Here is a 26,963-nt window from a genome sequence, read left to right as displayed (position 1 = left end):
GAAAATGGTGATTCCTTTAATTTGAGGGTGATTTACAGTTAGATATGCTAGCATTTGTACATACAATAAATCATTTTGGTGAAATAGGACAGCCTTGTCTAATACCACGTGAGATCTGAATTGTTGGTGTCGTTCCAGGGTTGAGGGAGATGTAACTGTAAATATCACTATAAAACATTTTTATGATCTTGCAGAACTCTTCTCCAAATCTGAGTTTGTTAAGCACCGTAAACATAAAATCATGTTCCACGGCGTCGAATGCTTTGAAGAAATCTATGAATAACACAAGACATCTGCTTGAATGAATGACTGGTGGTCAGTCATATCTAGAATCAGTCGAATACGGTTGTGAATTTATCTTCCCTTTATAAAAGCTGATTGATACTCTTCTATAAGTTTACATGCTTTAAGTGATTTGCATAAACTAAAGCAAGAAGTTTATAATCATTGCATAGTAAGTTACTGGTCTCCAGCTGTCTCGCATCGACAACTCTTTTGGGGGTTTTGGTAATAAGGTTATCAAACCTGTTTTCATAGTAGGGGACAAACTTCCTTTCTTAATACATTCCAAAAAAGCGTTGTATAGTAACTTTTGTTTTTGTAAAATGTTTTAGGAATTCAGATGTTAAAGCATCTGTCTCTGGTGATTTACCGTTTGTCATTTGTTTTAATGTATTTTCAGTTTCTATTACAGTTAATTCTTCTTCTACTATATGTTTATCTTCTACATCCTGTTGGTTTTTTGTCTTCATCGATTTTTTCAAATAAAAAGTCACAATCTGGTTTATTAAATTTTGATTTATATGTATTGTTGTTGTTTGTCCAGACCTGGTTCCGACCCTCCTGACTCCAGATCGGATCCAGTCGCCCGCTGATGACGTCAGTAGCCTCTGAAACTGACCCTGTGTCAGTTTGCTGGCGGCCCCAGGGCGTGGGACCTTTAATTCCAACAACAGAGCAGCTGATTGGTCCGCGGGATCAGGTGGACACTGATCGGCCAATCACAGGCTTCGATGTTTGCACGTGGCCGCCCTGTTCGCTTTTCAGCAGGAAGACTCGTTTCTTGGGTTCCTCGGTTTGTTTAGTGTCACTGAACGGTTCCAGAGGCCGAACCGGAGCCAGAACTAACCCGACACCCACCAGCGTCCGCCGGAGAACCGTCCCCGGTCCCCTGTCCTCCATGTCTGCTCCCCGCCAGGCGCGAGACTGACGGAAGAGAAGCTGACAGCTAGCGTTAGCCGTTAGCCCGCCGCTGGGTGCCGGTGACCGTCAGAGGTGAGCGCTGTTAGCATTAGCTTTAGCATTGGTCGGTGTCGGTGATGACAGATGTTCTGACCCGACGTTCAGCGCCTGTTAGCCGGACTGACAGCGGACGGCTCCGGCGGCAGTTAGCGCCTGAGCGGCTCTGCTCTCCGTTCACCAGGCAACAGTTCCATGCGATAATCTGGTGATTTAAGGATTTAACGCTTCTCATAAATAAACAGCCGCTGTAGAGAGATGTGATGGAGTCATTAGGACGCGGGAGACATAATGTCTCATCCGGCAGATGATTCATAGTCTGGTCAGTGATCAGCGCTGAGCTCCAGATGAAAACAGATGTTGAGACAACAGGTGGCTGCAGGTGCATGTCTGACCCACTGAGCCAACATTTGTCTGCCCTCCTCAGTTCTTCTTGCATGGGTCAGTGAGCGTCAGCCATGAGCGCCGAGCCGGACGCCCTGGCCGTGGTCAACCAGCTGAGGGACCTGGCCGCAGACCCCATGAACCGCAGGGCTATCGTCCAGGACCAGGGCTGCCTCCCGGGACTCATCCTGTTCCTGGACCACCCCAACCCTCAGGTGGTCTACTCGGCCCTCCTGGTGAGTCGTCCTGTCCAGACACGTAACGTCCTGCTTCACCTGTCACGTGTCCATCATTCAACGTCGTGTGTGTAGACGTCATCTCTGGATCACAGAAACCCAGATCAGGACCTGTCTGGTTTAGAGAACCATGGATCTGTTTACGCCACCAGACACAGTCGGCTCTCGCGTCACGTTTGATTTGTTGACGTGTGATTGGTGCACTGATAAAAGGGACCATAACAGACCAGGGACCATAACAGACCAGGGACCAGGGACCAGGGACCATAACTGACCAGGGACCAGGGACCATAACTGACCAGGGACCAGGGACCATAACTGACCAGGGACCAGGGACCATAACTGACCAGGGACCAGGGACCAGGGACCATAACAGACCAGGGACCAGGGACCATAACAGACCAGGGACCAGGGACCATAACAGACCAGGGACCAGGGACCATAACAGACCAGGGACCAGGGACCATAACTGACCAGGGACCATAACAGACCAGGGACCAGGGACCATAACAGACCAGGGACCAGGGACCATAACTGACCAGGGACCAGGGACCATAACTGACCAGGGACCAGGGACCATAACAGACCAGGGACCAGGGACCATAACTGACCAGGGACCAGGGACCATAACTGACCAGGGACCATAACTGACCAGGGACCATAACTGACCAGGGACCAGGGACCAGGGACCATAACAGACCAGGGACCATAACTGACCAGGGACCAGGGACCATAACTGACCAGGGACCATAACTGACCAGGGACCAGGGACCATAACTGACCAGGGACCAGGGACCAGGGACCATAACTGACCAGGGACCAGGGACCAGGGACCATAACTGACCAGGGACCATAACTGACCAGGGACCAGGGACCATAACTGACCAGGGACCATAACTGACCAGGGACCAGGGACCATAACTGACCAGGGACCAGGGACCAGGGACCATAACTGACCAGGGACCAGGGACCATAACTGACCAGGGACCATAACTGACCAGGGACCAGGGACCATAACTGACCAGGGACCAGGGACCATAACTGACCAGGGACCAGGGACCATAACTGACCAGGGACCAGGGACCAGGGACCATAACAGACCAGGGACCAGGGACCATAACTGACCAGGGACCAGGGACCAGGGACCATAACTGACCAGGGACCATAACTGACCAGGGACCATAACAGACCAGGGACCATAACAGACCAGGGACCATAACAGACCAGGGACCATAACTGACCAGGGACCATAACTGACCAGGGACCATAACAGACCAGGGACCATAACTGACCAGGGACCATAACAGACCAGGGACCATAACTGACCAGGGACCATAACTGACCAGGGACCAGGGACCATAACTGACCAGGGACCATAACTGACCAGGGACCAGGGACCATAACTGACCAGGGACCATAACTGACCAGGGACCATAACTGACCAGGGACCAGGGACCATAACTGACCAGGGACCATAACTGACCAGGGACCATAACTGACCAGGGACCAGGGACCATAACTGACCAGGGACCATAACTGACCAGGGACCAGGGACCATAACTGACCAGGGACCATAACTGACCAGGGACCATAACTGACCAGGGACCAGGGACCATAACTGACCAGGGACCAGGGACCATAACTGACCAGGGACCAGGGACCATAACTGACCAGGGACCAGGGACCATAACTGACCAGGGACCATAACTGACCAGGGACCAGGGACCATAACTGACCAGGGACCTGGTTGGCCACTCAGAGACGAGCGTTGGTCGTCGTTTGTAGATTCAGATCACCAGATTCATTTGAACAGGACGAGTGTTGACGTGTCTGTGGCCGCTCCCTCTCTTCATGGAGTCTGTGGCTCTGTAGGTCCAGAGCTGTAGACACAATGCAGTCAGCCCTAAAGTGTTTTATTAAATTCATCTACATATACACAACTAACCTCATGTCCATATTTTATATCTTACGTCCTCTATATATTCTGTATTTACAATCTTTCGTTACTGCATATATTACCGGCCTCAGACCTAGGGGAATCTGGGCAGGTATAAGGCCACAGGCTAAATAGCACTGTGGGTTAGAAAGCAGTGGAGACGAACAAAATTAATCTTTCTCAAGCGCTGGACGTTTATTTCCTTAAAGTGAACCATACAACGGATCAGAGGCTACATTGGACTACTTATATGACATACATTACAATACAAACAAACTATTATATAGTTATATAGAATACTATAGAGGATTTAACTGTTTGTGTGACTGTTAATCAATCACCAACACAACGCATCGGTCTGCCGTTTGCGTGTGTGTCAACAGGCACGCGCACATCCACTAACGGCGGCATAACCTCCATAGAACATTGACAGGCTCTGGCTAACGAAATGTATACTGAACAGAGCACCGGCAATAAACAAAATTATACCAAGTACAGGGAGACCAAAACATTATAGATTACACATACTGATGTTACCTATGTTAATCAACACAACACTGTTTACAGTCCGTACAGAAAAACGAAAGAACAAAACCTTCACTGACGGTTACAGGCTAATACATATACATATAAACACATCATAATAACCTTTCTTCACCAGACATGACAACATACATCACATAGGCAACCGTACTGGATATATTGATATATATTAACAGGGATTGGAAAGGTTTAAACATACCTGTGGGTTAGAAAGCAGTGGAGACGAACAAAATTAATCTTTCTCAAGCGCTGGACGTTTATTTCTGAGCGCTCGAGCTACCGTCTCCATGGTAACCCACTATGGTGATACAGTGAAACAGCGCCATCTAGCGGCATGAAGTGGAATAAATGGAACACTTAAATGTAATAAAATAAAAAAAATAGAAGGGGGTAACTGTGTTAATTAAATATAATAGGACATTTTCTCTACCCATTACACTCTCCCCTACTTTAAAAGATGTCTCCTGACATCCAGAACTAACTAAACTGGACTACTAACTACAGTGGTACTCACAGGTATGGTAAGTACGGTCAGGTAAGTAACCAGTCACCAGTCTGAACAGGAAGTAAGCGTGCAGTATGTCAGTCACAGGTAAGTAGTATGAAGGTAGGGTTGTATGTCAATGTCAAGGTCTTTTATGTCCTGGTCAATGTCAGTTCTACCGTACGTCCATACAGCTGGGGGAGGATAGTAGCACATCTCATGAAACACTGGGTAGGCAGGCAAGGACGAAGGGGTACAGTACATAGCATTAGTTCCCATTCTCCAAGGCTGGTAGGAAGGTTCTCCTGACTGGTCATACATGAAGATGCTTCTGGGTTTGACTGGTCGGGTGGACCTCCTCAGTTGCTGATCTACCTCTCTTACTGGTTGAGGAACAGGCACAACATCTAGCTCAGGATCCTGTGGACTTCCACTCTCCTCAGAATCATGCCTTTGTTGTTCCGGTCCTTCCACAGCTGGGGCACTCCTTGGTGCAGGAGTTGGCTCTGCTGTCACCAAAGAGTCAGATGATCCTGGCCGCCACACATCCTCAGACTCAGGTGCTCGGCTCGACGGTTTGTATTCTGGAGCCACAGCCCGCAGCTCACTGTGTAGCTCTGACTGAGGCAGGTGGTGTCTGACAGTCCTCCTCTCATACACAGGCAAGGGTCTGAGGTTGTAGGAGCTCTCCGCCTCATCATCTGAGGTGTTGCCATCCGACTTGGTTGCTTCTCTGGGTGGCATATGGTGTCTCTGTCTTTGGGGCTTCAGCTCCACACCAGTGTCACGTTCCTCATGGCTGACTGGCAAGTCACTGACAGGCAAGAGGAGGTTGCGGTGGAGCACCCGGAGGGTCTTGTCACCTGTTTCAGCTTGGATTCGATATACAGGTCCATCTCCCAGCCTCTCAATGACATGGTGAATCTTTTGTTCCCAATAAGATCGAAGTTTGCCTGGGCCACCTCTCTCAGACAGGTTCTTGACAAGCACACGATCACCAGGTTGCAGCAAGGCTCCTCTGGCACCTTGGTCGTAGTGCCTTTTCCCTTTCTCTGAAGACTTCTTGCTGTTCTCAGAGGCAATCCGGTATGCATCCTGCATCCGGGAAGCCCAGGTCTGTGCATATTCCTGCCGTGTCTGTGCCAGCCGATCTGGGTCCAGATTGAATATGAGGTCAATGGGCAGCTGTGGATGTCTTCCGAAGAGGAGGAAGAATGGTGAGTAGCCTGTAGACTCATGCTTCGTGCAGTTGTAGGCATGGACTATGCTGGGGAGATGGTCTTTCCACTCTGCCTTCTTTTCCTCATGAAGCGTCCTGAGCATCTGGAGAAGTGTTCTGTTCAGGCGTTCAACAGGGTTCCCCTGCGGATGGTAAGGAGTAGTTCGGGAGTGAGAGATTCCTGCCAGCTGCTGAAGTCTTTGGAACAGAGTGTTCTCGAATTCCCGGCCCTGGTCATGGTGGAGCTTTTGAGGGTACCCGAAGCGTGGAATGAAATCGTAGAAGATCTTTTCGGCCGCTGTTTTACCAGACTTGTTTCGAGTTGGGTAGGCCTGAGCAAAACGGGTAAAGTGGTCTACTATCACCAGGACGTACTCGTAGCCTCCTTTACTGCGATCAAGGTGAAGATAATCAACAGAGAGCAGCTCAAACGGTGCACTAGTTGTGATTGAGCCCATTGGTGCTTTCTGATGTACGGCAGGTCGCTTCTGCTTGATGCATGAGCACTGACGGATGACGTGGTCCTCGATTTCGCGCTGCATAAAAGGCCAGTAGAACCGTTGCCTTGCCAGGTGGATGACTTTATCAGCGCCAATGTGTCCCATGTCATCGTGCAGGTGTTTAAGCACAGTTGACTTTAGTGCTTTGGGAAGGACCAGTTGTTGATTTTCTCCTGCCTGCCTGTACAGAATTCCATTATCCAGTTTGAGCCTGTTCCACTCATGTATCAGCCGTCGTGTTCCTGGTTGTATTGGACTCTGGACTTTGTCTCTCGGATTCCATCCGCTCCCTTTCAACTGGATCACCTCGGAAATGGACTCATCTCCTTTCTGGGCAGCCCTGATATCTTCTGGGGTAAACATGTGCGTACTCACCGGAGGAGGGTTGTCATCACAAGCGGCGATCTGAAGGGTGGCAGCCCAGGACACATCCTCATCTCTCTGAGCTTTATTCCCCTGCCAGATGGCAGATACAACCTCGGGTGGCATTGTCTCAGTGTATTCCCTCAGGTGGTCTTGGAGCTTCACTGGAAACCTGGACAGGGTATCCGCATCAACATTCACCTTGCCTGGCCTGTACTTGATGTTGAAGTGGAAGTCGGCTAATTCACCGACCCAGCGATGTCCAACAGCATTCAACTTGGCCGTGCTCAGGACGTAGGTGAGGGGATTGTTATCTGTATACACAGTGAATGTTGTTGCATAATACAGATAATCACAGAATTTATCGCATATGGCCCACTTCAGAGCGAGAAACTCAAGCTTACTGGAATGGAGGTGGTAATTCTTTTCAGCAGGCGTGAGTGACCTGGACCCATATGCAATAACCCGGAGTTTGCTGTTCTGTTCCTGGTAGAGCACAGCCCCCAAACCTTCATTGGATGCATCAGTGTGCAGGATGAATGGCAAATCGAAGTCGGGGTAGGCCAAGATGGGAGGTTTGATCAACATGTCCACAAGGCGGGACACAACAGCACTGTGTTCGGGGGTCCAATGAACTGGTGTCCTGGATGGTAATTGACCACTGCTCTTGCCTTTTTGGGTGGACTTGGCTGCGACAGGGCTCTTGTTGGACGGAGCAGGATGTTCTTGAAGCTTAAACAGTGGCCGGGCTATTCTGGAAAAATCCTGGATGAATGAGCGATAGTAGCCCAAGAAACCAAGTAGAGCTCGGACCTCTCCGACGTTCTTTGGCTTTCTCTCCTTCATCTGCAACACAGCTTCGAGGTCTTTGGGATCTACCTGAACACCGTCACTCGTGACCAGGCGTCCAACATATCTCACTTGGCGTTTGAACAGCTCACACTTTTTCGGGCGCAGCTTCACACCGTGCTCTCTTAAGCGACACAGAACTTGTCTTAAGTCCTCAACATGGCCCTGGAAAGTCTTGGAAAAGCAGAGCACATCATCCAAGTAAGGCGAACAGCATTCATCTCTTAAACCGGCCAGCACGTCCTCCATGCAGCGTTGGAAGGCTGCTGGAGCGTTGGTGAGGCCAAATGGGAGGCGTACCCACTCGTAAAAACCCCACGGAGTGCTAAAAGCTGTCAGGTGCCGGCAGCTCTCTTCAACAAAGCCTTGGTGATAAGCACTGCCCTGGTCAAGTATGGAAAACCATGAGTTGCCACCTAAATTGTCAAGCAGGTCTTGGATGCGTGGAAGTGGGTGGCGGTCAGGGATGGTTTTACTGTTCAGCCCCCGGAAGTCAACACAGAGACGTAGGCTCATGTCCTTTTTTCTCACACAGACCACAGGAGAAGAGTATGCTGAGGTGGATTTTCTGATCCAACCACGGTCAAGCAAGTTCTGAACATAGTCTTTTACCTCTTGATACAAGGGCTTGGGGATGGAATTGTAAGACTTTTGGACTGGTGTTTCATCTGTAAGGTTGATTCTAAGCTGGAGGTCAGGAATACAACCAATGTCAGCATCGTCTTTGGCAAACACATCAGACTGCTCAAACAACGTTTCTCTGACTAATCTCTGTTCATCCTCAGCTAGATGTGATACGTCAACGGGAGGGTGCCACTTGTTTTCGGCTTTAGACCTAGTCTGTCTGTCTTGCTTTTTGTTCAGGTGAGTCGATGGATCTGTACGTAACTGAGCTGAAAAGGTTTGAACATCATGTGGCATGTGCTCAAGACTCGAGACAGGTTCCACGTCAGCCATTTCCTCAAGAGTGCCGAGAGTGATTCTTTGGGTCAAATAAATGGCATGTCGGGTTGCATTTTGGATGGGAATTTTAATGCATTTTGAGGATCCACCAGGAATGTCAACTAACGCAGGAAACAGTTCTAGACCCTCAGGGCAGGTGTTTTCTATTAGAGGCTCGAACAGCATGGTACAAGTCCCTGGCAACCCCCTAACCCGGCACCTGACTTCATAGATTCTACCAGCAGGGATAGTGACACCTTTCTTTCCTGTGTGTACAGTACACGGGGCTGTCTCGTCAGTGGTTGTTATCTGAAGGGCAGAGACCAAAGCCTCAACTGTATTCTCGGGGACACTTAAAGCGTCAGTCAGGATAGCAGTCACGTTCACAGTGTTGTCATGCTCCTTGATGATCTCAGCTATGACGTTACTACCTAACAGGGGAAAGTGGCAATTTTGACTGACCAGGAGGGGCACTCTAATTGTCACAGATCCATGGCGCTCACTACAAATCTGCAGATCGACCTCAGCCCATCCATCAAGAGGAACTTGTGTACCATTTGCTGCTGATATTTCCAAAGGCTGATTGGCAAAGAGGGACTGAAGTGGTTGGATTTTGACATTGGGTGATGCTCTGTCTACCCAGGTTTTGCTGACCATTGTTACCTGAGCCCCTGAGTCTAAAAGCATTTCAATTGGCACACCATTGATGTTGCAAGAGACAGTACAACGTTTCCCTATGAGCTGGGCAATGCGTTTGTTTGAATCTGCTTGGCATAGGATGGGTGGTGGCTTAAACTTAACAGTGGGCTGAATGCTGTTCACAGTCACTGGCTGCCCTGCTCCAGTGACCTCTTCCCGTTTCCCGACGACTTCCTCTGCAAACAGCCAATAGCTTTGTGTCCTGCCTGGCCACAGACAAAACAATGGGGACAGCTCATGGTTCCACTTGCTACGCAGATGTGGCATCTACCCTTTTTGTCAGCTGACAGTGACTGCGGACGACTACCAGATGTGCTAGGGCGGCCAGACTGTACACGTTCTGCAGACCTGTCAACGAGTGTCATGTGTCTAGTCAGTGAGGACACTTGGGCAGTTAGCTCTCTGATAGCTTCACGGTTAGCCTGTAACTCAGCATCAACTTGACTCGGTTTTGTCTTGTCAGTCTGTCCATCATGGTCATATTGGGCAATGTTTACAGTCACAGGTCTAGACTTAGCTACAGCACCCAGGCGTTTTAACCTCCCCTCTTCCTCAGTCATGGACTTGGTCATCTGTACTAACAGAAAGTCATCGCTAACCTGCATGTCAGAAAGAAAAGGTTTGATGTCATGTCTAACATAAGTGTTTCTCTCATTTAGACCTTGGTAGAGTGTGTGTAAAAAAGTACCCTGTACAAGCCTTTTGTCATAGCTAAACTCTACACCAGGTTGCTGTGACTCAAAAATAACTCTCTGTTTTAACTGCTGTGGACCCTCCTTGTCATGTTGTCTAGCATTACTGAGCTCTTGAAAGAGCTCGGTTACACTTTTATCCCTGATGTGAGAACGGAGAAACCTTTTTAACCCACTCAATGTTAAATCATCATGGTTAGTGAGCATTTCCCTGAATGTACCTGGCTTAATTATCTTAAGGACAGCCCTAATAATTTCAGCCTCGCTAAACCCTTCTTGTAAAGCAGCGTCCATCTGCTTACAGAAACCATTAAAGCAAATGTCAGAACCTGTGTCAGATACTTGACCACCATGTATTTTACACTCTCTACGTGGAAGCAGTGCAGTAACATCAGACAGTCTTACTACCTGGTCTGTTACAGTTGAGGATAGGCTTGTCCTATCATGGTGGGCACCACGGGTGCCAGTGACGCTCGGCTGGGCTGGTCTCCATGTAGTAACAGGTGCATGAATGTCTCTGTCCATGAGTGACGTGTGTGTGTGCATGTCCACTGATGACAAACGCGTCTCAGTGTCCGTGGACAACGGGTGTGTGTGAAGGTCCGTGGACGACGGGTGGGTGTGAATGTCCACTGATGAACGTGTGTGGATGTCCCTTGTGGAGGGAGGTAAGAGTTGGTGTGTAGGCGTCAGTATGCCGTCCATGTGAACGGTAGAAACACCAACCTCACCAGACCCGGGGTCTGTCGATGTCAGTTCCTGCAGCAGGTCCTGGAGGGAGAGGAGTTGAGCCATGCCTTCATCTTCCCTCGCCTTCAACCTCTCGCTCCTGGTGTAGTCGATGATGACGTCATACAGCTCTGGCTCACTGAGGCCCTCAGTGCTTTCGCTGCCATCTTCAACTGACTTGGCGACCAACTGCAATTGACTGAAACTCAGCGCTGGGAGCTGTTTGATGATCTGGAAGGTCAACATTCGCCGTGGGGTTACTGTAGTCATCGTGACGTCTCACCGGTGGCCGTTACTCTCTGGATGACGCTCAACACAGCAGCCTTCCCTGAAGCTTGGACACCTGGTCTCACCGTCACAGTGACTGCTCAGCTCACTTTCCGAAACTTTATCCCGGACGAGCCCCCAATTATTACCGGCCTCAGACCTAGGGGAATCTGGGCAGGTATAAGGCCACAGGCTAAATAGCACTGTGGGTTAGAAAGCAGTGGAGACGAACAAAATTAATCTTTCTCAAGCGCTGGACGTTTATTTCCTTAAAGTGAACCATACAACGGATCAGAGGCTACATTGGACTACTTATATGACATACATTACAATACAAACAAACTATTATATAGTTATATAGAATACTATAGAGGATTTAACTGTTTGTGTGACTGTTAATCAATCACCAACACAACGCATCGGTCTGCCGTTTGCGTGTGTGTCAACAGGCACGCGCACATCCACTAACGGCGGCATAACCTCCATAGAACATTGACAGGCTCTGGCTAACGAAATGTATACTGAACAGAGCACCGGCAATAAACAAAATTATACCAAGTACAGGGAGACCAAAACATTATAGATTACACATACTGATGTTACCTATGTTAATCAACACAACACTGTTTACAGTCCGTACAGAAAAACGAAAGAACAAAACCTTCACTGACGGTTACAGGCTAATACATATACATATAAACACATCATAATAACCTTTCTTCACCAGACATGACAACATACATCACATAGGCAACCGTACTGGATATATTGATATATATTAACAGGGATTGGAAAGGTTTAAACATACCTGTGGGTTAGAAAGCAGTGGAGACGAACAAAATTAATCTTTCTCAAGCGCTGGACGTTTATTTCTGAGCGCTCGAGCTACCGTCTCCATGGTAACCCACTATGGTGATACAGTGAAACAGCGCCATCTAGCGGCATGAAGTGGAATAAATGGAACACTTAAATGTAATAAAATAAAAAAAATAGAAGGGGGTAACTGTGTTAATTAAATATAATAGGACATTTTCTCTACCCATTACACATACACGGTTCATACATTGTATATAACCACATGTTTTCATGTATTTATCTATCTATCTAAAATCGACCAATATTTGAATGGAGTCTGGTCATGTAGAGGTGTGTCATTCTGCTGCAGGCCATCCGTTACCTGGCTGAATGTCGAGCCAACAGGGAGAAGCTGAAGGGGGAGCTGGGGATGATGCTGAGCCTCCAGAACGTCGTCCAGAAGTGAGTCTGACCAGGGACCATGTCTGACCAGGGACCATGTCTGACCAGGGACCATCAGGGACCATCAGGGACCAGGGACCATGTCTGACCAGGGACCAGGGACCATAACTGACCAGGGACCAGGGACCATAACTGACCAGGGACCATAACTGACCAGGGACCATAACTGACCAAGGACCAGGGACCAGGGACCATCAGGGACCATAACTGACCAGGGACCATCAGGGACCAGGGACCATAACTGACTCTTACAACGTTTCTTCAGACGTCACAGTTTAATAAAATCAGACTCAGTGTCTCTGTTTTAGTTTTTGAGTCGTTGGCTGGAGATCAAACTGTGTCACTGATCTTGTCTCTGGTCCACAGGATTCTATTATGCACAGGTCCATGTGTCCAGCATGTCCCAGTCCAGTTTTTTTTTATCCTGATCTGATCCTAAATGTCCTAGAGTTGGTCTCCTGTAGCTTCCTAAAGTCTGTCCTTGTCTTCCTTGTCTTCTTCTAGAGTTGGTCTCCTGTAGCTTCCTAAAGTCTGTCCTTGTCTTCCTTGTCTGCCCCTAGAGTTGGTCTCCTGTGTCTTCCTAAAGTCTGTCCTTGTCTTCTCCTAGAGTTGGTCTCCTGTAGCTTCCTAAAGTCTGTCCTTGTCTTCCTTGTCTTCTCCTAGAGTTGGTCTCCTGTAGCTTCCTAAAGTCTGTCCTTGTCTTCCTTGTCTTCTCCTAGAGTTGGTCTCCTGTAGCGTCCTAAAGTCTGTCCTTGTCTTCCTTGTCTTCTCCTAGAGTTGGTCTCCTGTGTCTTCCTAAAGTCTGTCCTTGTCTTCCTTGTCTTCTCCTAGAGTTGGTCTCCTGTGTCTTCCTAAAGTCTGTCCTTGTCTTCCTTGTCTTCTCCTAGAGTTGGTCTCCTGCAGCTTCCTAAAGTCTGTCCTTGTCTTCCTTGTCTTCTCCTAGAGTTGGTCTCCTGTAGCTTCCTAAAGTCTGTCCTTGTCTTCCTTGTCTGCCCCTAGAGTTGGTCTCCTGTGTCTTCCTAAAGTCTGTCCTTGTCTTCCTTGTCTTCTCCTAGAGTTGGTCTCCTGTGTCTTCCTAAAGTCTGTCCTTGTCTTCCTTGTCTTCTCCTAGAGTTGGTCTCCTGTAGCTTCCTAAAGTCTGTCCTTGTCTTCCTTGTCTTCTCCTAGAGTTGGTCTCCTGCAGCTTCCTAAAGTCTGTCCTTGTCTTCCTTGTCTTCTCCTAGAGTTGGTCTCCTGTGTCTTCCTAAAGTCTGTCCTTGTCTTCCTTGTCTTCTCCTAGAGTTGGTCTCCTGTAGCTTCCTAAAGTCTGTCCTTGTCTTCCTTGTCTTCTCCTAGAGTTGGTCTCCTGTAGCGTCCTAAAGTCTGTCCTTGTCTTCCTTGTCTTCTCCTAGAGTTGGTCTCCTGTGTCTTCCTAAAGTCTGTCCTTGTCTTCCTTGTCTTCTCCTAGAGTTGGTCTCCTGTAGCTTCCTAAAGTCTGTCCTTGTCTTCCTTGTCTTCTCCTAGAGTTGGTCTCCTGTGTCTTCCTAAAGTCTGTCCTTGTCTTCCTTGTCTTCTCCTAGAGTTGGTCTCCTGTAGCTTCCTAAAGTCTGTCCTTGTCTTCCTTGTCTTCTCCTAGAGTTGGTCTCCTGTAGCTTCCTAAAGTCTGTCCTTGTCTTCCTTGTCTTCTCCTAGAGTTGGTCTCCTGTAGCTTCCTAAAGTCTGTCCTTGTCTTCCTTGTCTTCTCCTAGAGTTGGTCTCCTGTGTCTTCCTAAAGTCTGTCCTTGTCTTCCTTGTCTTCTCCTAGAGTTGGTCTCCTGTAGCTTCCTAAAGTCTGTCCTTGTCTTCTCCTAGAGGTGGTCTCCTGTGTCTTCCTAAAGTCTGTCCTTGTCTTCCTTGTCTTCTCCTAGAGTTGGTCTCCTGTAGCTTCCTAAAGTCTGTCCTTGTCTTCCTTGTCTTCTCCTAGAGTTGGTCTCCTGTAGCTTCCTAAAGTCTGTCCTTGTCTTCCTTGTCTTCTCCTAGAGGTGGTCTCCTGTGTCTTCCTAAAGTCTGTCCTTGTCTTCCTTGTCTTCTCCTAGAGGTGGTCTCCTGTGTCTTCCTAAAGTCTGTCCTTGTCTTCCTTGTCTTCTCCTAGAGTTGGTCTCCTGTGTCTTCCTAAAGTCTGTCCTTGTCTTCCTTGTCTTCTCCAAGAGTTGGTCTCCTGTAGCTTCCTAAAGTCTGTCCTTGTCTTCTCCTAGAGTTGGTCTCCTGTGTCTTCCTAAAGTCTGTCCTTGTCTTCCTTGTCTTCTCCTAGAGTTGGTCTCCTGTGTCTTCCTAAAGTCTGTCCTTGTCTTCCTTGTCTTCTCCTAGAGTTGGTCTCCTGTGTCTTCCTAAAGTCTGTCCTTGTCTTCCTTGTCTTCTCCTAGAGTTGGTCTCCTGTGTCTTCCTAAAGTCTGTCCTTGTCTTTCTTGTCTTCTCCTAGAGTTGGTCTCCTGTGTCTTCCTAAAGTCTGTCCTTGTCTTCCTTGTCTTCTCCTAGAGTTGGTCTCCTGTAGCTTCCTAAAGTCTGTCCTTGTCTTCCTTGTCTTCTCCTAGAGTTGGTCTCCTGTAGCTTCCTAAAGTCTGTCCTTGTCTTCCTTGTCTTCTCCTAGAGTTGGTCTCCTGTAGCTTCCTAAAGTCTGTCCTTGTCTTCCTTGTCTTCTCCTAGAGTTGGTCTCCTGTAGCTTCCTAAAGTCTGTCCTTGTCTTCCTTGTCTTCTCCTAGAGTTGGTCTCCTGTAGCTTCCTAAAGTCTGTCCTTGTCTTCCTTGTATTCTCCTAGAGGTGGTCTCCTGTGTCTTCCTAAAGTCTGTCCTTGTCTTCCTTGTATTCTCCTAGAGGTGGTCTCCTGTGTCTTCCTAAAGTCTGTCCTTGTCTTCCTTGTCTTCTCCTAGAGGTGGTCTCCTGTAGCTTCCTAAAGTCTGTCCTTGTCTTCCTTGTCTTCTCCTGGAGTTGGTCTCCTGTAGCGTCCTAAAGTCTGTCCTTGTCTTCCTTGTCTTCTCCTGGAGTTGGTCTCCTGTGTCTTCCTAAAGTCTGTCCTTGTCTTCCTTGTCTTCTCCTAGAGTTGGTCTCCTGTGTCTTCCTAAAGTCTGTCCTTGTCTTCCTTGTCTTCTCCTAGAGGTGGTCTCCTGTGTCTTCCTAAAGTCTGTCCATGTCTTCCTTGTCTTCTCCTAGAGTTGGTCTCCTGTAGCTTCCTAAAGTCTGTCCTTGTCTTCCTTGTCTTCTCCTAGAGTTGGTCTCCTGTAGCTTCCTAAAGTCTGTCCTTGTCTTCCTTGTCTTCTCCTACAGTTGGTCTCCTGTAGCTTCCTAAAGTCTGTCCTTGTCTTCCTTGTCTTCTCCTAGAGTGGACTGGATTCAGTCCAATAAATCTTTCAGTCAAAGTTAATGTAGTGTGGAGAGGGTAGCTGGTACCTTGTGTTCTCTACTCCAGAAATGTTCTGGTCATCCAACGCTGCCATAAACTCCCTAACCCTCTCTGGAAGATGTTTCTCCTTGACGCTGTCTCCAGGAAACTTTTCTCTTCTTTTAAACGTTCAGTGTTTGTTGTTGTTGTTTGGGTGCAGCCTTTGACTGAGTGGACTCCATGGATTCTGTTTAGATGATCAACTACTACCACCTCACCACATGGAGCCTGACAGGAACTCTAGGTCTCAACTTTACACCGTGGTCCTTTAATTCAAAACCAACAAACAACTACAAATGAAACTGAAGTAAAACTAAATGTGTCTTCATGTGTTCAGTTGCCTTTAAAATCAGTCACATAAGTCTGCCGTTGTCCAGGTCCACCACCCCCGGAGAGACCAAGCTGTTGTCCTCTGAGATCTACGAGCTCCTGCAGACGTCGGGCAGCGCCGACGCCGGGTCGGCGGAGGAGACCGTCAGCAGCCGCCGGAAAGCTCAGTTCTTCCTGGGCTCCAGCAACAAGAGAGCCAAGACGGTCGTCCTGCACATCGACGGGCTGGACGACTCTGTGAGGGACCGGACTGTCACTCATCCACTCATCCATTCATCCATTCATCCACTCATCTATTCATTCATTCATTCATTCATTCATTCACGGGTCTGACCCTTTCCCTACAGAGTCGCAGGAGTCTTTGTGAGGAGGCTCTGCTGAAGATCAGAGGGGTGATCAGCTTCACCTTCCAGATGACCGTGAAGAGATGCATCGTCCGAATCCGCTCAGACCTGAAGGCCGAGGTGAGCGCATGAGTTCATCTCTGTAAGTCACGACGTCTGAACAGACCTCCAGCTCAGCTCCAACCAGACTACATCTGAGAATCGGTTCCTTTAGTTTAACTGTCGTCTCAGTATTTGATCAAATCCAATAGGGTCCATAGAGACCAGGGTCTATAGAGAGACCAGGGTCAGGAACATGGACTTGATGGTTCTGGAGATGTTCCTGTTTATTTGGTGTTCTTAGATGAGTTTAACCTCTGGCAGCCCAGATGTCTTAGATGTCCCAGATGTCCTCGAGATCCTAGAGGTTCTAGAGGTTCTAGAGGTTCAGGTTCTGATAAATCTAAAAACCCTGACACAAACATGAAGCTAGGAGAAGAAGCAGATGGTCTCCATGTCTCCTGAGGATGTCCCTCAGCACAGAGGAGATGTTCAGGTGGTGAAGCCAGATGTTAACAGCTGTTTGTCTGTTCAGGCTCTGGCGTCAGCGATCGCCTCCACTCAGGTGATGAAGGCTCAGCAGGTGGTGAAAGGAGAGAACGGAGACGAGGTCAGTGTCTCACATCTGGTCTAACTTGTCCTGTCCATTATTCTGTCTCAGTTCTTCTTTTAAATCCTCTGAGCTTCAACAGGAAACTAAACGTCTTCAGATCACTGACTGGAATTATTATCAAAGCCTCTGAAGTTAAATGAAATCAGAACAACAGTTTAAAGTTGGTCCCTCATGGAGACGTGGCCTCCGTCAGACAGTCAGTCCCTGTCTTCAGGTTCTCTGTAGCTCTGGGTCCAGGACTGTAGGAGCTCACCAACACCACCAGTGAAGTGATGAAGGAGCAGCAGTCAGCCTTAAAGAGTCTAGATCAGGGGCCACATGCAGGGGCCTCATACAGGGGCCACATGCAGGGGCCACATACAGGGGCTTCATACAGGGGCCACATACAGGGGCCGCATACAGGGGCCGCATAGAGGGGCCGCATAGAGGGGCCACATGCAGGGGCCACATGCAGGGGCCTCATGCAGGGGCCACATGCAGGGACCACATGCAGGGGCCACATACAGGGGCCTCATGCAGGGGCCTGGACCCGTCACATGAAGAAGAACAGGTTCATCGTGACTATTCTTTAACTAAACATTGAATTAGTTCATCTCAGTTCTGACTGAAACACAGCGCCCCCTGCTGGACAAGTACAGAAGAACCCCTTTCATGGTCGATTCTGGTCCCCGGGCCATATGTTTGACCCCCCTGGTCTAGATGGATCAGACAGCTGTTCAGACTGTAAACGTTTCCTCCAGTGTCTCAGTGTGTCTCAGCGTCTCAGCGTCTCAGTGTCTCTGTGTCTCAGTGTGTCTCAGTGTGTCTCAGCGTCTCAGTGTCTCAATGTCTCAGTGTCTCAGCGTCTCTGTGTCTCTGTGTCTCTGTGTCTCAGCGTCTCAGTGTCTCAGCGTCTCTGCGTCTCTGCGTCTCAGCGTCTCAGTGTTTCTGTGTCTCAGCGTCTCAGCGTCTCTGTGTCTCAGCGTCTCTGTGTCTCAGTGTCTCTGCGTCTCAGCGTCTCAGTGTCTCTGCGTCTCAGTGTCTCTGCGTCTCAGCGTCTCAGTGTCTCTGTCCATGTCTCCAGGTGCTGATCCCGTTCTCAGAGGACGGGTCTGTGGAGGTGGAGCAGAACCTGGACCTTCCAGACTACCTCCCCGAGGACGAGAGTCCGTCTCAGGAGCCGGACAAGGCGGTGACCCGGGTGGGGTCCGGCCAGGACGGGGCCACCTGGCTCGGAGCCGCCGCCAACTTCCTGTCCCGCTCGTTCTACTGGTGACCCTCGTCTCTACCGCGTCCTCTCACGACCAAAGACTACCAGCTGCCAAATCTCACCGCTGTCCAATCAGAGACAGACGAGAGGAGACGACGTTCAACTGTCCCAACAGACAGGAAGTGGCCTCCAGCGACGAGAACAAACCGAGTCAGAGCACAGAGACCTGAGGCAGGACTCCTTCCTCCAACCGTGGTCGTATTTATTCAACCAACAGACGTCAGCTGTGCCTTCCACCCCCTCCAGCTACACACACACTCACGTCCTCTCATGTCCTCTCATGTCCTCTCATGTCCTCTCACGTCCTCTCACGTCCTCTCACGTCCTCTCATGTCCTCACATGTCCTCACATGTCCTCACATGTCCTCACACACTCTCACTGTTCTGAAGAACCAACATTCAGCTCTTAACTCAAACCACATGTCTCCATGTCCCACAGCGCTGAAGGTCTAAGCTCCTCCCACATCAGAGAACAAAACACTCAACCAATGCCACAACGCCTCATACTGTAAGCCCCGCCCACATGAGACCGGAGGACTCTGAGCTCCGCCCCCATGAGACCGGAGGACTCTGAGCTCCGCCCCCATGAGACATCAGAGTTGATCTTTCAGTTCATTGGCAGGAGGATGAGTTCAGCAGCTTCCTGTTGGTCAGAGAAGGTCAAAGGTCAGAGGTTTGACTCCTCCCCTCGTTTACGCCCTCGCGCCTTGAAACTGTTTCTATTTCCTGTGGTCTGGTCTGAAGTGGACTAGAACTCTCCCTGACAGTGTTCCACGTTCCTCAGAACAACCAAACGCTTTGACTCGTGTTCCTGAGTGACCTTTGACCCTGGTGTGATGCTGCTCTGTGTTCATGTACCTGCCAGGTGTGCTCATAGCTCCGCCTCCAGCACTCACACGGTCCAATCACTCGCCGAGCAGCCTGCCGTTAGGTGTTAGCATGTTAGCATGTTAGCATGTTCGACCCGTTCCCTGTGACGCCTGGTGTGATCCTGCAGAGAACAGAGGAGCAGGAACCAAACATTCCTCTGATCTGTGTCATGAAGAAGAACCAGACTCAGTGTTCCTGTCCGTCTGCTTGTCTCCGTCTGCTTGTCTCCGTCTGCTTGTCTCCGTCTGCTTCACTTTCTTCTACTCAGGTTTAAATACGTGGGACAGATTATTACTAATCACTGAATCATGTTTTAACCCTTTTCTACTGATTGAAGCTTGATCAAACAGGCCACACCCTCTTCTTCATCCTCTTCTTCATCCTCTTCTTCATCAGTCTGATGCGTAACGTTTGAATAAACATGCTGAATGAAAGGTCTCTGACTTTCTGTCTGTTTTTGTTTGTTTACGTTTACTTTCCTCTGCCAACTGGACAGAGGAACAGTGTTTGTTCTGGAAGAAAAGAGTTTAAGACGTAGATCTGTCTCCAGTGTCCCACTACAAGACAAGAGGCAGACATGAGGACATACAGCACAACACATTAATGTCTCCTTTCTGCTGGTTGAGCACAAGTGAGGAGTGTGATAGAGGTGGTGTGTGTGTGTGTGTGTATGTGTGTGTGTATGTGTGTGTATGTGTGTATGTGTGTGTGTGTATGTGTGTATGTGTGTGTGTGTATGTGTGTGTGTGTGTGTTGCTGGCCAAGCTGATTTAAACACACTGATGAACATGTTGGTGACTGGACTGTTGTCTGGGGCTGGACCACCTGCTAAGCAGCTGTCCTGGTTGAGGAAGCAGTGTTTAATGTCCTGGGACAGTCAGACGTTAGTGTCAGCGGCTGAGGGAAGACTCTGACTCTTCAGTGATGAGGCTCAGTGAAATGAGTTTTCATACATCAACAGGCAGGAAACCAGATATAGACATCATTCATTACAGAAGTAGCACGGAGCCATCAGAGGAACCAGGACCTGAAACATCAGCTTCAGCCTCCTGCTCCTCCTGCTCCTCCTGCTCCTCCTGCTCCTCCTCCTCTTCCTCCTCTTCCTCCTCTTCCTCCTGCTCCTCCTCCTAGCATGATGCCAGCTCAAAACAGCTGGGGGATGCATTCATTCCAAAATGGTGGGTCTGGGGTAATTTGTGCCAAAGGGCCCAACTTATAATCATTTACTATATATTAGTTTATTATATTTTATTGCTCAGATTCAAGATGAATGGCGTGCTCAATTCCTTTTGAGTTTGATTTGGGTGCTCTTCGGTCCAAGGTCGAACATCTAAGAGGCAGCGTAGAGAAGGAATTCTCTGAAGCCGAGGCACTCCTTAATTAAAATGTCTTTATTACAAAAATGACATGTCCTAACTGGACAGCTTTAAAATGCCCACGCGTAGCGGCATGGGGCCTTCTTCAGGGCATAGTGAGGCAGATAGAAGACTGATCTTATAAGGGCAAAGACACACAGGTAGAAGTGGACACACAGGTGCTGACAATCAGTGTTGAAGGTCTGCAGGTAATTGCTAGGACACACCTCTCACATGGTTCTCAGCATTAAAGCTGTTGGTCACAATAATAAACAGTATGGTGTCACTATGGTGTATTTCTTTATAGTGTTTGGCCATAGGATAATCTTCGTTGTTGACTCAGATTGCATATTTGTGTTCATAAAACCGCTCTTTTAATTTTCTTTTAGTTCTGCCGACATAGAAACACCCACATGGACACTGTAGGTGGTAGACCACATATTCAGAGTTGCAGTTAATAAAACCATTTGTCTTAAATTCTCTCTGCGTTCACAACGCGGAGAGAATTTAAGACCAAGATAGTGACCCATTATCTTTGAGAATTCAGGGCATTGAAATTATTATAAACAGTTATTGCAACGTGAAACCTTTTGGATATGGAGTTTTAAAGCAATGGACTATCCAGGACTAAATGAGGAGATAGATTATAGACCTTTCCTGTGATTTTGTAACGCTGGTTTTTTCCTGTGACTACTCACTTTTTTATATGTAAATGTTTATGTATTGTGTATATGTGTATGAATGTGTATGCATGAATATATGCATGCTATCTGTTGCCTGTGTCTCTGTTTATTATTGTGACCAACAGCTTTAATGCTGAGAACCATGTGAGAGGTGTGTCCTAGCAATTACCTGCAGACCTTCAACACTGATTGTCAGCACCTGTGTGTCCACTTCTACCTGTGTGTCTTTGCCCTTATAAGATCAGTCTTCTATCTGCCTCACTATGCCCTGAAGAAGGCCCCATGCCGCTACGCGTGGGCATTTTAAAGCTGTCCAGTTAGGACATGTCATTTTTGTAATAAAGACATTTTAATTAAGGAGTGCCTCGGCTTCAGAGAATTCCTTCTCTACGCTGCCTCTTATATTTTATTGTTATTGTACATTGTATTCTTACATTTGATCACTAAAACTATGTGATATTCTAAATTTTAGACCATCATGCCATGCAAATACAAGTGGAAGACAGACAGGGTTCCAACTCCTCTTGAGGGGAAGACCACACGTCAGGTTGGAAAGGAGATGAAGATCTGCAGGACGACCATTAAAAGATATATGGATAAGAAAAAAACAGGAGAAGTGACAAAGCCAGTTCTATGAAAGAACAGCAGCTACCAAACAAGTCTTCAATGAGACCATGGAGAAAGAGCTTGCTGACCATATTAAGACACTAGCAGCAATGTTTCATGGCATAGGTGCCATGAAATGCCGTGAACTGGCTTTTGAGTTCGCACAAAGAAATAACATTGACATGCCTGCCAGCTGGACCAGAGACAAAAAAGCAGGTTAGATGAAGTACAGGTTATTGGATAGTTAATTGGAGCGGATAGTTTCAACTTAGCCTAAATCTGAATGTAAACTGCAATGTGCTGATAAACGTTTAACCTTTTCTAGGACCTGATTGGTTCAATGCCTTTAAAGCACGATAATTATCCACAATTATCAATGGCACAACTTACCCCAGTGTATTCTCTCTAATGGCACAACTTACCCCGTACCGGGGGCAAGTTGTGCCACAAAACGACTTTTTTTTCTAAAGCTATATTGCTCAAACAGTTTGTTTAAGATCCAAAGTAATTGTTCCCAGGGATGCACAACATCCTAAACTATATGTAGATATCTTAGTTGGAGGCATTACTGTTATCCCCTTGCTTTAAGGGCACTTTAAGTAAAAATTGGCACTACTTACCCCACTCTCCCCTCCATGCTGGCGCAGGTTGAAACAGAGTTTTATATGTGGACAGCTGCGTCCAGTGTTGCCAGATGTACGATAATTATCATATTTGTACGATAATTTTTTGACCTCTGTACGATGTACGATCAATAATGAAAACAAATCCAATAATGTACGATAATTTCAGAATTGTCAGTCGTTCGTCCAAACATACATCCTACCGCTTCTCTCTCTGACCCCGAATCATTTCGCAGGCACGCAAGCACGTACAGTAGGCCTGCCCTACACACACACACACACACACACACACACACACACAGGCACCACACGGTGTCGCCTGCTCGTCAACACACTACAGTTTTGCCGAAGAAGAAAGTTCAGTCGCCTGTTTACCTTATTAGACATTGTCTGGTTTAGATCAGTTTAAAAAAAAAAACAAGCAGTAGGCCTAAAGTGCTGAAGAATGAGTTCAGAGAGAGAAGGTGAGGACAGTGGAGAGCGTTAGTCGGCATATTTTTTGCACTTTGGCAAAGAAAAGTTACTTCCTCCAGTTAGTGTGAGCGTATTGCAGCTTGTTCAAATTAGCTGTAAAATCATTTGGAAAATAAAATTGTTTGAAAATAGCTATATTGTATGCGTTTGGTTCGTGTACGATAATTTTTCTCAAAAAACGATAATTTTGAGGTTTTGGTACGATACTTCGACATTTCTAATCTGGCTGCGTCTCGTTTCATTCGTGGACTTGAACTCAAAGATGTCCTTTAGTATGTCCAGGGATTGGCCTCACGTTCTCCGTGTGTGTCCCTCTGTCCACCTGTCTCCATCATCTTTTAGCTCCTCTGTGTCGCCACCGTCTCCACGTTTCTGACCTTCTGGCGCTGCAGTTGTCCATCAGATGGACAGTTAGTGGCACCAGACGCAGTGCCAGTTCATCTATTTTTTTTTTATACTTTGTAACGGAAGCTATTTAAAATGTAGTGAAGTAAATTATTTCCAATAATATGTACTTAAGTAAAAGTAAAACTACTGATTTTAAAAAGTACACAAAAAACTACTCAATTACAGTAACGAGAGTAAATGTAACTCGCTACTTCCCACCCCTGGTTGAGACAGACTCAAGTCTTCACTGCTGCGTCGTTGCGTTCTTCCTGTTGCTAAATACCTCAGTGTTGTGTTGACTGTCATTCTGTCATTTGTGGTGAAGTTACGTTGTGGTGTTGGTTTGGAGAAGTAAACTCATCTCTGATGAGATCAACCGTGAACACGATTCCTGCGCGATTGTAGCGTTGAATTAATTCACTGTCATTCGGTGTTTGGAGAACATCTCTCCTGCTTCTTCTTTCAGACATGTTCTCCTCTGCTTCAGAAGGTTAAACAGGTCCAGGTGTGAACACTGACCTGGGCCCGTATTCCTAAAGATTCTTATCTCAAAGAGTTGCTCCTAGTGGCCAAATTCTAAGAAAATTCTTAGAATCATTTCTAAGTTTCCCCTCAAAGTTAGGAGTAGCTCCTAGTAAAGATAAAAGGTATTCCTAAAGAATCTTAGCTCTTCAGAGAGCTCCTAAGGTGAGATCTGTTCAGAGCAGGGAGGAGGACTTTTAGGAGGTTTAGGAGTTTCTGAAGCAGAGGAGAACATGTCTGAAAGAAGAGGCAGGAGAGATATTCTCCAAACACTGAATGACAATCAAGCTTGTTACAATCACAATATCACCAGAAATGAAAGTCATCACAACACTGAGGTATTTAGCAACAGGACAAATGCAACAATGCAACAATGCAGCAGTGATGACCTGGGCCCATATTCCTACAGATTCCTAGAATCCTCTAAGAGAGCTCCTACCTCAGTCTAAAAATTCCTAGCTAGGAGTCTTAGCTTAGGAGTGATTCCAGAACATTCTTAGAGAACTCTTAGCAAGGAATGGACAGAAACTCTTATCTTAGTGAGGAGGTGTAGTTGTACCCGTTGCTAGGTATGAGTCATCATTTCAAGAGGTGTGATTGGTTGATCCTAGAAGCTAGATAAAAATACACTTTTGGGGATAATTGGCCTAGAATGGACGTCAAATTAATAACAGAATCTAATCTCTATGAAGACTGTATGATTATAAATAATACTTTACATAAAAATAAATAAATAGTAGCTCTACTTTAAAAAGTATCCTATAAAATGTGTGATTAAACTCAGGCCACTACCACAGTATTCACATGCTGATAGTTCTATTTATTTGCTTTCATTCATTTACCACACTGGTAACATTTTTCACTTCACCTATTTGGTATCAACGAGGGTAAAATGTCTCAGCTTTCATCAGTTTCTGTGATTGCTAACCGGCCTAGAAGAAGCAGTGATGGTTGGTGTTCAAATCTTCCAAAAACCGAACAGCAGTGGAGACGAAATGAAGTAGGAAACCCAACTGGACAGAGGAACAGTGTTTGCTTCTGGATCAACTGGTCAATGAGAATAAAAGAGTTTAGAGTAGATTTGACCCCAAGTCATCACTGCTGCATTGTTGCATTTGTCCTGTTGCTAAATACATCAGTGTTGTGATGAGTTTCATTTCCGATGATACAGTTGTCCCTCGCTATAACGCGGTTCACCTTTCGCGGCCTCGCGGATTTTTTTAGTGTAATTTTGCATGCTTTTTTTTTTTTTTTACAGCGCATTGTTTTCTGCGTCCTGATTGGCTAAGGGACTGTAGCCCATTGTCAATCAGTCTCCTCTGTACGGTGTCTCTTGTACAGTACAGAATGCGTTCAGCTTGACACATTTACATATACAGTATCTTTGATCGCTGGCAGTGTGACTGAAGTGCGGTATGTTTGCAAGTTATTGAGAAAAGTGTATAAAGTGTGCAGTGAGGGGTTTTGCAACCGTAAAACATTTATAATCATTGTAAAAAATAAAGCTGACTACTTCGCGGATTTCACCTATTGCGGGTTATTTTTAGAACGTAACTCCCGCGATAAACGAGGGACCACTGTATTGCGACTGTAACAAGCTTGATTGTCATTCAGTGTTTGGAGAATATCTCTCCTGTCTCTTCTTTCAGACATTTTCTCCTCTGCTTAAGAAATTCCTAAGCCTCCTAAAAGTCCTCCTCCCTGCTCTTAGCAGATCTCACCTTAGGAGCTCTCTGAAGAGCTGAGATTCTTTAGGAATAGCTTTTATCTTTACTAGGAGCTACTCCTAACTTTGAGAGGGAAACGTCATGATTCTAAGAATGTTCTTAGAATTTGGCCACTAGGAGCAACTCTTAGCGCTAAGAATCTTTAGGAATACGGGCCCTGATGTCCATTCTAGGCCCATTATCACCTAAAGCTTTTAGGATCAACCAATCACAGCTCTTGAAATGATGACTCATACCTAGCAACGGGGACAACCACACCTCCTCACTAAGATAAGAGGTTCTGTCCATTCCTTGATCAAAGTTCTCTGAGAACGTTCTAGAATCAGTCCTAAGCTAAGACTCCTAGCTAGGAGCTTTAAGGCTAAGGTAGGAGCTCTCTGAGAGATTCTAGGAGTCTGAAGGAATACGGGCCCTGGTCTCTAGAGTCCAGATCAGTGTTCACACCTGGACCTGTTTAACCTGGACTCTAGGTCCCAGATCAGTATAAGAACAGATGTTAATCTGGAGAATGAGACTCTTTAATGAGTTCATCTCTCGTCTCTAAACATTAGATCCATCAACTTGCAGATGATCAGCGTTTGTATTTGCTCAGTGCTCAGGTTGAACAGGTCTGAGACTCAGAGCACAGAAGTTCAATTCAATTCAGTTCAGTTTTATTTATATAGCATGAATGAATAGAAATAGAATAGAATAGAATGTCTTTATTTGTCATTGCACAAGTACAACGAAATTAAAAGAACCGTCTCTTAAAGTGCATAAAAAGAAGAGAACATAAAAGAAAGAATTCAATTCAATTTTTATTTATTTATATAGCGTCAATAACAATACAAATCGTCTCAAGACGCTTTACAAAAACCCGGCCTGAAACCCCCAGAGCAGCCTGAAGGCAACGGTGGCAGGAAAAACTCCCTTTAACAGGAAGAAACCTTGAGCAGAACCAGGACCAGAACCAGCTCATATGGAGGAACCCATCTGCCTAAGGCCAGCCGGGTACAGACAGAAGAAAGAGAGAAGAGAACAGCAAGATAAACATACATCTGTCATAGATACACATATCTGACTAAAGTGTACATGTGGAATCTTATGATAAAAACTGATGATGTTACATGACAGTTTGAAAATGTAAGAGGAATCATAGGCAGGTTGGAGAATTGTTCACTCAGGTAGGAGTGGATAACTGCAGGATTCCATGAAGACTGGGCAGGCTGATGAGACCACGACAACAGATGTAGTATAGAGCTCCACAGGAAACACACCACTCCAGGCCAGAGATACTCACAAGAAAAGAAAAGGATAAAAACATACCACATGTGCACTAGCATTCACATTCACACATTCACATTCTGCATATTGCACGACTCATAAATATTGCACAGCAGGAGAGAGATAAGTTAATATAATGCGGTTA

At 46.9% G+C, this 26,963-nt stretch overlaps 1 protein-coding gene across 1 annotated transcript; it reads left to right on the top strand.

Annotated features, from left to right (window-relative positions):
* The first annotated feature begins 857 nt into the window (after positions 1-857).
* LOC311509949 (armadillo repeat-containing protein 1-like) lies at positions 858-19,615 on the top strand. Its single transcript, XM_084575404.1, has 7 exons — positions 858-1,275; positions 1,667-1,859; positions 12,248-12,339; positions 16,111-16,300; positions 16,411-16,527; positions 16,982-17,056; positions 18,123-19,615. The coding sequence occupies exons 2-7, from the start codon at positions 1,698-1,700 to the stop codon at positions 18,312-18,314; spliced, it is 828 nt and encodes a 275-aa protein (XP_084431530.1). The 5' UTR covers positions 858-1,275; positions 1,667-1,697; the 3' UTR covers positions 18,315-19,615.
* Positions 19,616-26,963: the final 7,348 nt, after the last annotated feature.

The sequence above is a fragment of the Chelon labrosus genome (assembly GCF_963514085.1).
Source record: "Chelon labrosus genome assembly, contig: SCAFFOLD_39, whole genome shotgun sequence".
NCBI lineage: Eukaryota > Metazoa > Chordata > Actinopteri > Mugiliformes > Mugilidae > Chelon > Chelon labrosus.
This window is presented reverse-complemented; position numbering and strand designations above follow the sequence as displayed.